Source organism: Cariama cristata, unplaced genomic scaffold (genome assembly GCF_000690535.1).
Source record: "Cariama cristata isolate BGI_N322 unplaced genomic scaffold, ASM69053v1 scaffold34802, whole genome shotgun sequence".
Lineage (NCBI taxonomy): Eukaryota > Metazoa > Chordata > Aves > Cariamiformes > Cariamidae > Cariama > Cariama cristata.
In genome coordinates this window covers 7602-17872 of record NW_009602747.1, presented here as the reverse complement: position 1 = coordinate 17872, position 10271 = coordinate 7602, and the positions used below count along the sequence as shown (strand labels likewise).

Genomic DNA, 10271 nt, shown 5'->3' with positions numbered 1-10271 from the left:
TATATATATATATATATATATAGGAGTAAAGCAGGAATACAAAGGTCAAGCTGAGTTAAACCTTGCCAGAGGTGATAAGCAACTTCATACTTCATAGCTATTAAAAAGTAGTGTTGCTGTTCAGTAAGGATCAAGCTAGGATTAAAGCGTTTTCATATTGCTCCAAATATAAATGTGCCCGTTGCGAAATGATGTTGAAATGGGGAGAGGGGAGGTTGGGACAGGTGGGAGTGGGTAGCGAGTGGGGCTGTGTCTGTGTTCGGGGTGCTTCTGGAGGAGCCTCGGCTGGGCAAGCCCGGTCTGGTGCGTGGGCTGCAAGCAAGGAGGAAGATGGGACACAGTCCTTGGGACTGGCCTTCTGAAGGAATGAGCTCGGTCAGGGCAGATCCATCAGGAGGACTACTGGTATGTCAAATTCTGGGTGGAAGCACATAGAAGAATCTGAGTATCTTCTTGGTCAGGTTATTGTACTCCTTGTCTGTTTAGAAAAATTGTTGATGTGACAGTATATGATACGCTGCCATATAGAAAGTCACCAATGGTGGGCTTAGCACAGCATTTGGGAGAAGGGAATTAGAGTAAAGATTTGGGAGTAGAAATACTTACGAGGGGTGGGACCTGGGAAGGTTGATACTGATGAATGTCTTGAAAACTATTTACAGTAATGCATATTGTACAGAGAAAGGAGGGAGAATAGAAGAACCAAAATGAGAGGTTACTGCTCCAGGAAAAAATGGTGTTGTCATTGTGAAAGTGATGAAACAGCTTGGAAGAATAGAGTAGTAGAGCTAAAAATTCAGCTATGAAGACTGTAATATCATACGCTCCAGGAACTCAGATAGAATTGCTTTCAAATGGAAACTGAAAGGCTTAGGTATCCTGTAACTCACTAAACTTATTAGCATAATATAGCAATTGAAAAATTAAATGTGATTTTTCTGATACTGTGGGTGCGATCATTTCCAGTGGGCAGGGAAGTAAGTGTCGCAGTCTAACATACTGTACAGTTTTGGTTAGCATGCTGTAGAAAGAAAGGGGCGACGAGGATGATCAGAGGGATGTAATAGCTATTTTAGGAAGAACAACTGGAAAGATTCTCCAGGATGTCAGACAAGTGACCGAAGAGCATTTTTAAAATCATGAGTATACTGGAAAAGGTAGGTAGAGATTGGTGTAACTCATGGCGTTTTCCAATACCAGAACATTAGTTCTAGTGTAAAGCTAGAAGGTGGCAGGTGCAAAACGTAAGGAAATGAAGTTAAGCTGTGAAACTCCTCACCACACGATGTTGTGGTAGCTGCAGATGTACGTGGGTTTGCAAGGGATTTCACGAACGAACAGTCTGGTTTGGACTGTTAAAAACACAGATGTGATCTCTGGCTCCAGAAGTCCTTGAACTACACAGAAGTGGAAGCTGGAAAGCTCCTGGCCTGACCAGGTATGGCTGTTACGTGCTTGTGAGAATGCACAGGCATCAGATCCAGGTTTTTCATCCTGGTGAAGCCAAGGATGAAAAGATATATTACTGTCATCTAAAATATACGTCATGGTAGCAGACATGGAAGAGAAGGAAAGACTCTTTAAGCTCAAGGACGGTGGAAATCAGAGTTGTTATAAATCACCAGCGGGAGTGCAAGACTGGGAGAAGATCTAGTTCAGAGTAATCGAAACTCTGAATGGAAGAGTAATAGAGAAAGGGGAATGTGGAGGGGAAGAAAAAGCCCAGATCGGCCAGGTATTTCAGAATAGAACCTGTTAAATAAGAGGATCATGATGTATCCTGTTCTGCTATTGCAGAACTTGCCCCGGGAGCCCTCTTTCCATTTATTCAAGAATATTCTGTGAAAATCGGTTGCAGAAAATACAGCCGCTTTCTGGTGTCTCTGTTCAGAGACTCTACGGTCTGGGGAGACAACTAGGTACTGCAAGAGGTGATCCTGAAGGTGGATTTACAGGATGTTGATATTGGGAGAGTGAGTCCAAAAGAAAAAACCCCCAAACACCCTTAGGCTGACTGTGGAATGCTGGAGGGATGGGGTAGGGCAGAAAGCCATTCAGGAATTAACTGCAGTATTTAGGAATAGGTTTCTAGGGATTGTAAACAGACTGGGTTTATGTGAGCAGTGGTGAGGGATTAGCCTTTTCAAGAAGTCCATATTTGCTTTTCCAAGTCAGAGTCGTAGGTAATCCCACGTTTCCTTAAACAGCCACATGGTGTATCTGTGTCTAGTGTTAAACTGATCTTAAGGAGTAACCAAAATACATGGGTAGAGCGGTATAAAGAGTTCGTTTTGCAGGGGTTCGTGGGGACTAACAGTTGTTGATTCCTCACTTGTCAGTTTTCCATTTACCGGTTTTCATGCCGATTGCTCTCCTGGCAGCCTGTCAGTGGGCAGTGTGTGTTGTCCAGCCAGAACAAGGAACTCTGCTAGACCGAGGGGAATGACAGCAGGTACGAGTTAGCGAAGTGCTTGATTCTCGTGCGCCTGGGACAGGCTTGTTTGCAGAACTGCTGCCCCAGGAGTGTCTGTGCAGGCTCGTTGCAAGGCGGTGGCTTGCATCGCATCGTTATGGCCAGGAAGTTGAGATCTAAAAGGCGACATCCTGAAGAGCTTCCACAGCTGGGTAAGACAAACGATCCGTTTCTCTTCAATGGTGTATGAAATAATCACACTAGATAGCGTTGTGTTAGTATGGAAGCAGTACGATAACAAAATTGCTTCTGTAGTAAACTGAAAAACATTTAATTCGAAGGTTTGAAGATGTTTAAATTTTTCTTTTTTTTCCTGCTTAGCTGCTACTCTGACCCTCCTATCTTTACATAAAATTTGTCTGTTAGCCTATTTTCCTACGGTCTTGTTGACTGATTCCAAATTTTAGAACAGCCTTATTTTTTTAGTATGCGGCTCTTAACTGTGTAGAAGACCATAAAGTGGCACTTCTCTATCAGTGCATCTTTGCTGGGAACACTTTTACGTGGGTTTTAAGTGTCCTCATAATTCTGTTTTATTCAGCAGTGAGCTCGTTGCAAAAAATTATCATCTGACCTGGAATGGCTGTCCGGGTGGAAGAAAGGTGCAGCACCATAGATGCCCAAAATAGTTACTCGTGTGGAAGTTCCCTGTTACACGCAAGTTCTTGCATTTCGCGAGTATGGTGGTGAACAGCCAGAGCTGCAGACAGCACCACTAACTAGGGTATGGTCAGTCTCATTAATTTTTGGAGTTAACCTAGGAATGTCTGAAAGTTAACTGTTGCTGCTGAGAGCTTTTGAGACTGTTCACCATGTGCATAGCTCGAGGTGGAAGAGACTTTTCTGGCATGTCAGTCTGACTTCCTATAAAACACACACCCCCCACAGCTGAATATTTTTCAGAAAAGCTGAAATTTGCGAGTCATGAAGTATCTTACATATGTTCCTTTGTGAAGGAAAGTCTTCGACCCAGTTGCTAAAGCTTCCAGAGTGCGCCTGATGTCAGCAGTACCGTTTCTTCAATGCAGTACTCTACTGTGTAGTTTTAAAAATATTATAAAAAGAAACAGTGGGACAGTAATAAAATTCTTAGGATTATTTTACTAGGAATTATTTGGCTTAATGCGTTGAAGACCTTTATTTCAGGCTATGTGGACTGGAAGGATCTTCACAGATCATCAGATATAATCTCCTCTTGTTGCATCCGTGTAAATCTTTCATAAACAAATCATAGTACATTTTAAGGTTTCTTTAGTCTCTGCTGGGTCAACCGGAAAGCCGTCCCAGAAATTCCTTTCTCTGTTGGTTAAACCTCTGATACGATATAGCTTACACATACTTTAATGTTGGCATAAGAATAATTTAAATAGATTTTCCACTTTCCTTGTGCTTCTCCTTTCGCTAGTCCCACAGGACTGACCTTCTTTGTCTTCATTTTGCAGCTAAACAAACCAAGTTCTGTGTTTCCTTCTGTGCAGCAGAGCTTCATTTTTCCTTGGCTGTCTTAATAGTCCTCGTCTACATTTATTTTAGCTTGGAGAGCTAGCTAGCTTCCAGAAATGTTTTTGCGTACATCAAGGATTTATTGCAGGCGTATAGCATTGGAGCATTTTCTTACATCCCAGAGGTTTGAACGAAAGAGTGGAAAGCCAGGGCAGTAAACAAGACATGTAGTCTCCGGTTGTCTTGTGCCATTTGCTCAGGGTGGATTCACCAGTCGTGGGCAGTTTGAAAACCATAACTCATTTCCTCTGTTTGCTTCAGTCCGTGCACTAATCTCATATCCATTAAGAGTTCTCTCTGAATAATGAATGGGGAATCCATTAAGAAGGGGAAAGGGCAAATATAGTACTTATTTAAAAAAAAAAAAAGAGGAGGAGGAGACACTCCAGGTTCTCTTTTTTTCCCCCTCCTCAACTTTCCTTTCAACCATTAGCTTTGCCTCAGTGGCCAGAAAGAACAGTGGAGGAATTAACTAAGCAAGTTAGTTGTAGGAGCATAGGATGTGACAAGCACTGAGTAACAACTAAGTGTTGCCAATGCCAAGTTGTGTCAAATCAATCTCAATTCTTGCTGTGACAGCTAGCGGCCTTGTCAGGAGGGGAGAAATTGCAGATGCTGTATGTCTTGTTGGGTTTGGTAAGGCTTTTCTGACACCGTCCTGCTTGATGTGAGCAAGTTAGGGGGAAATGACTTATGTAGAGATGCTATCAAGTGAATACAGAACTCATGGGCAGAGAAAATAAACGATGTGTAAGTTAAGAGTTCTGGTGAGATACTTTGCAGGAGTCTGTCCTGAGTTTCATGATAGGCAATGTTTTCTTTAACAGTTGAGATAAGAGAATAGAGAATATGGTGGTTATATTGAAGCTAAGCAGGAGAAGGTGAATTGCAAAGTATAAATTGTGCAGAGGACTGGATTATAGTTCAGATAGCTTTTGACCGATTGGAGAAATGTCACTGAAAGAAGTCCTGTGAAATTCAGTAGAGCCAAATGCAAAGTTATCAAGTGCGGTCTGTGTAATCACTTACTCAGATGCCAGAAAAATCTGCTTAGTCATGAGGAAGGGGAGTGGGGTGTGTAAACAGACATGCCCAAGTCTTCTAGAAAATATTCCTGTATGAGGCTGGTACGACATCAGCTGGAGTAGTGTCGTGGTTTTTGCTTAGATATGGACAAATTGGAGGGAGTCCAGAGAGTAATAGGTGAGGCTGTGTATCTTAGACCTTTGGCCAGTGAGTAAGGCCTAAAGACCTTGAGGTGGCTTGAGAAAATTCAGGGAAGGTGCAAGAGCTGAGTTTACATATGTAAAAAGTAATTGTAGAAAGAAGGGAAACGAACTCCCATAGCTACCTATGAAAGGTAAGGCAAGGATTGACGGCCTTGATTTGCCCTAAGGAGAACCCAAGTGTGCCATCAAGAGAAACTTCCAAATGGGACAGAAAGGAAAGGAGAGAGGGGGATTCAAGACAGCAATTGTCAGAGGTCTCCAGCAGAACATCAGACACCTTTCAGGAATAATGTGGATATCCCTCAACATTTTGTAGAGCCAGGGAATGGACTAGATTGCCTCTTGAGGCTACTACCAACAATCCAGACCTCTGTGCAGCATGGCCTGTTAGAACATCTCTGAACGAAGTGCTACTCAGGTTTAGGAGCTGCCCCTATTCCTCCTACTCTGCTCTTTGCCCTCTTCCCCGTGTTTGTCATATCCTAGGAGGAGATAAATTCTCGGGAGCAATCGGCCTCACAACCGTGATCTGGGGTCTGAGCCAAACAGAGCCAGTAAGACTGTGAGAAGAAACTTTGTAGAGCATTTCCGCTGCATCTCAGGAACTTTTCCTCCATAAAATCTTTGGATTTCGAGGCTTTTCATTTACCACCTGTTTGCCAACTGATACTTGGCCAGGTATCTGGTGCGTGCTTAAACAAATTGATTTGGCAACTACAGTCAGCATTTGTTGGTTCAAATGTGGGTGGTGGGGAGAGCCGAGTTTTCACTGCACTCGGTACCTGGTGGTGTCCGTGTTCTGCCAAAGAATTTGCTGTGACCTCCGGAACAGTCGATTGGGGAATGAATTGAACTAGTTCAACTGCAATCCGTCATGTTTTCTGAGGTTACTGGTTTGTGAGCAAGGAAATGTGAGTTGGGGGGGGAACGCTGTGCCGTCCTGAAGGCGGTTAGGGAATGTGTCATCTCAGTTTAGACTGCTTTAAGTTTGGGGACACCTTTGGTTTCTACTTTGTCGTAGAACCATCGAATCATACAATGGTTTGGGTGGGAAGGGACTGTTCAAGGCCATCTACTCCAACCCCCTGACATGGGCAGGGACCCCTCCCACCAGACCAGGTTGCTCAAAGCCCCATCCAACCTGGCCTTGAACACTCCCAGGGATGGGGCATTGACCACCTCTCTGGGCAACCTCTGCCAGGGCCTCACCACCCTCAGTGTAAACAATTTCTTCCTTATCTGTAGTCTGAATCTTCCCTCTTTCGAGTTCAGAGCCATCACCCCTTGTCCTCTCACTCCCTACCCTTGTCAAAAGTCCCTCCCCACCTTTCTTGTCGGCCCCTTTAGGTACGGGAAGGCTGCTCTAAGCTCTGCCCGGAGCCTTCTCTTCTCCAGGCTGACCTCCCCCAACTCTCCCAGCCTGTCCTCACAGCAGAGGTGCTCCAGCCCTCGGATCATCTCCGTGCCCTCCTCTGGACTTGCTCCAACAGGTCCTTTCTTTTTTATGTGAATAATGTTACTGAAAACTGTCTGTAAACAAGTAATCTGTTAGATTTATGTCCTCTGAAAGACGCTGTAGAATATACAGCTAACTCCTAATTCTCAACTTAATGGTGTGCAGATTTGTTCAACCAAATCTCGTGCGTTCTGTCAAAGATCTCAGAACGAGATGGGAAAATACATACTGTCATTAACCTTGCATGATCAATTTTCAGCATATTGCTTATAGAAATCAACAATTTAATGTTACAGTACATTTCCTAGATTTATTTTTCATATAGTTTGATCTCAGATTCCAGGAATATACATTTGTAAGATCAAGTTAAAGCTTTATAAAACTGATCTGAAAACAAAATTCCTCTTAGTATTACACGTGAGTTCCAGAAAATATTGACTGATTGTCTTCGTGGCTGCTCAGCAGCTGCTGAGAGGGAAAGGGATCTTCTCGGGCATCGTGGTGGTGTTGACTGGGTAGTTGGGTCAGGTTCCAGTCTCTCCTGACTTTGACAGCAGCACTGCTGAACAACCTACAATATTTTGGGAACTTCTATAGAAACTTGAGTAGTGAGTCAGCTGGGTTTGCGCCCTGTCTAATCAAGCTGGTCAGTGGTTATTGTATGTTACTTAAAAATCGTAGATGGGAGTTTTAAATTGGCTTATTTTTATGTTCACTTGGGAAGACCTGGTCAGTAACAGGAGAGGGTGTCTGGGACAACGGCATTTCTGGGGTTGTTCGCCGCTCCTGCTGCCAGAGCTCGCAGTCCTGTCGAAGTGTTGGTAGAGCATTTCTCTCCTGTCTTTGTGCTGTTTGCTACCGCCTTCCACCAAGGCTCAGAAGTCTTTCAGGCACTTCCCTGAGGTATGAGATTTGGCAATAAAAGTTTCTCCTTTTGCGTGCAAGTTTCAAGTTGTCAATAAAAATACAAAGTTTAAAATTAACAAATTTCTACCTTGACTTGATACTGGTTTTATTTGTTGTGGTAAGATACCAGAAGACCTACTGCAACTTACCAATTTGCTATTCAACAGATAGCTTCATCGTCTGCCACCTTAGTTATGTAAAAACCCAGGTAAGCAATCCAGTGTCTTTTGTTTCTGTCCCAGTTGTGACTGAAATGTGTTTTTAAAGAAAAAATCCCCTTTAAAGTAAAATCCAAACGAGAAACTTCAAACCCTAAGTTTCTGTGCCTTCCTGAGCCTAGTTTACTGAAGCGTGCCCTTTTTGTTCTCTGAGTGTTCAGCTACATCTGGGAGGGAGCGAGCCTGCCTTGAAGCTGCTGCTGGTGCACCTTGGAGTGTGTCCTACCACTCTTTGGAAACATTGCACATCCCTCGGTAGTGGTGCAACAGAGCACGTACCAGGCCACGCACCCTTGTCTAACAGCTACACCGTGCTGGTTTCTTTAGAGCTTGCCTCTGATATGTACTCTTGTCTGTCTTCCGCAGGGACACAGCAGGGCAGGAACGATTTCACACCATCACCACCTCCTATTACAGAGGTGCCATGGGGATCATGCTAGTATATGACATCACCAATGCCAAGAGCTTTGAAAACATCAGCAAGTGGCTCAGAAACATAGATGAGGTGAGTAATATTTGTAAGATCCTGAAATTGAGCTGTTTGTTGTGACCCATGGAGCATGTGATGAGTCCCACGGAACCCAACTTCTGCATTGCAGCTTCTGCTCCTACCCTGGCAGAAGGTGTAAATTAACACAGGGGTTTGGGTGCTGTTCTTCCGCTGTCCTGTGTCCTGCGTTCCCTCCCTCAACTCTCCCTTCAACAATGCCATGAAGGCATGCACCACTGCACTGGAGCTCGTGTTGTCCTCAGATGTCAAATTCATACATGAGCAAACTTTGTCTCTGTGCTGGAGAACACTTGGAGGTAAGGAATACATCTTCCAGCAACTGGGAGCTGCAGTTTTCAGGAGGAGCTGCCGCCACAAGGTGGTGTGTGGAGGAGCAACGCTAAGCCGTAAGCTGGAGAGTAGCTATAGAATATGTCGCTTCTAGTACTAACCTGTTTCATAAGGATATCTATGTAGATCCTCAAAGATGATTAAATATAATCGCCTCCGCTCTCTCAAGATTGATGTCGTGAAGTATTTGCAGGTTTATCGTGGCTGTTGCAGGTAGTATGGCAAACTGCTGTTGTCGAATGTTAGCAAAGTACTCAAACCTGCCTAGCTGATTTTTGTCCTTGTTAGAGGAGTACCAAACGAGGAGGCTGGTAAAATTTCAAGTGAGGTCAGGTGAAGCCAAAGAAACTGATGTGGAAACATTCAGTGCCTGGATCCCCAAGAGTTGATTCTCTGGGATTTCTGAGATGTTAGACAGCAGCACAACAGTTAGTTCTTGCTTTGTTATGCTATTCCCAAATGGAATAATAAATGTTTGGATTTTCCAGCTTCGTTATTTTCCTAGAAAGCATGAGGATGGCCCGGTAGAACTGAACGTCAGCAGATGGGTGCTGTCAGGCGTTGGTAGTTGAAGCATTGAGGCTGGTGAAAGGTTCTTACAGAGCAAAAATGTGATATTGAGACTTCAATTTACTCGCATGAGGAATGGGAAACTACTATTTATGGAAAGGTACACATTTTGGTGGGTACAGAAGAGGGGTGAGGGGGCAAGTAAGGCAGCACGGGAAGAGACTCAGTGATGAGTTGAATGTAAACTTGAAACCGAGGCCTTTAGATTCTGTAGTTGCTTTGTTTAAAAAATTCAGTAGTATCCAGGAAGTTGAGTAATGGATGTCATTCATACCATTGTCTCTGAGAAGCGAGTGTTTTTGCTGACCTCATGTTTTTAAATCTGTGTCACAGAAACCTCTGCAGCTGATTTCAGGTGCATTGTGAAGGCTGCATGGTTACTGCAGTTTTATAAGGGACGTTTGACACCTCGGGAAGCTTTTTTTATTATGGAAGAGGCTCACTAACGGTGCGCGTTTGCAGAAATGACGGGTGAAGTTGTCCTCTGAGGTTCCAGGTGTAGTGTTGAGGCTTCTCGCTAAAATGTGTGGCAAACATTACCCACTCATGTACAGGATTATTGCAAATGACAGTTGTGAATGAAGTAACTAAGTGCTTTGGTTTTACAAGGAGTTGTTGCCAGGGATAGTCCCTTAAGGAGGAGAATTTTCAATAAGCAAGCTGCTGTTCTGAATTGCTATTCTGGGCAAGGAGGCTCTTCTACAGGATACTTAAGCCTTGATTTAGAAATAGGCAGGAAACCTAGAGACGTTACACCTTCATGCTTGCTAAATAATTATTTAAAGTTCACACATTCTGCCGAGGTGTACTATGCCATGCACTTCTGCTTTGGGCTAGTAAGAATTCATTGAGTTGCTTAAGTGCGCAGTTTTGTACATCGGGGCCAGCTATATTTGAAAGAAGCCTGTTGCTCTAAGTAGTTTTGTGCGTGTGCATGAAAAGTTAACGTTCTCAGAGTCTTATTCTACAACTGTGTCCTGGGCTGCATCCCAAGCAGCCTGACCAGCAGGTCAAAGAAGGGAATTCAGCCCCTCTGCTCTGCTCTGGTGAGACCCCCCTGCAGTCCTGCCTTCAG

The 10271-nt window shown here is 43.9% G+C and overlaps 1 protein-coding gene across 1 annotated transcript in view; it reads left to right on the top strand.

Moving 5' to 3' along the window:
* Window positions 1–7550: 7550 nt before the first annotated feature.
* The window catches only part of RAB10 (RAB10, member RAS oncogene family), an 8067-nt gene continuing 5346 nt past the window's right edge, over window positions 7551–10271 (top strand). The window contains exons 1-2 of the mRNA XM_009694906.1: window positions 7551–7576; window positions 8152–8290. Of these exons, the coding sequence (XP_009693208.1) occupies window positions 8210–8290 (81 nt within the window). The 5' untranslated portion in view covers window positions 7551–7576; window positions 8152–8209. The remainder of the gene's footprint in view (window positions 7577–8151; window positions 8291–10271) is intronic.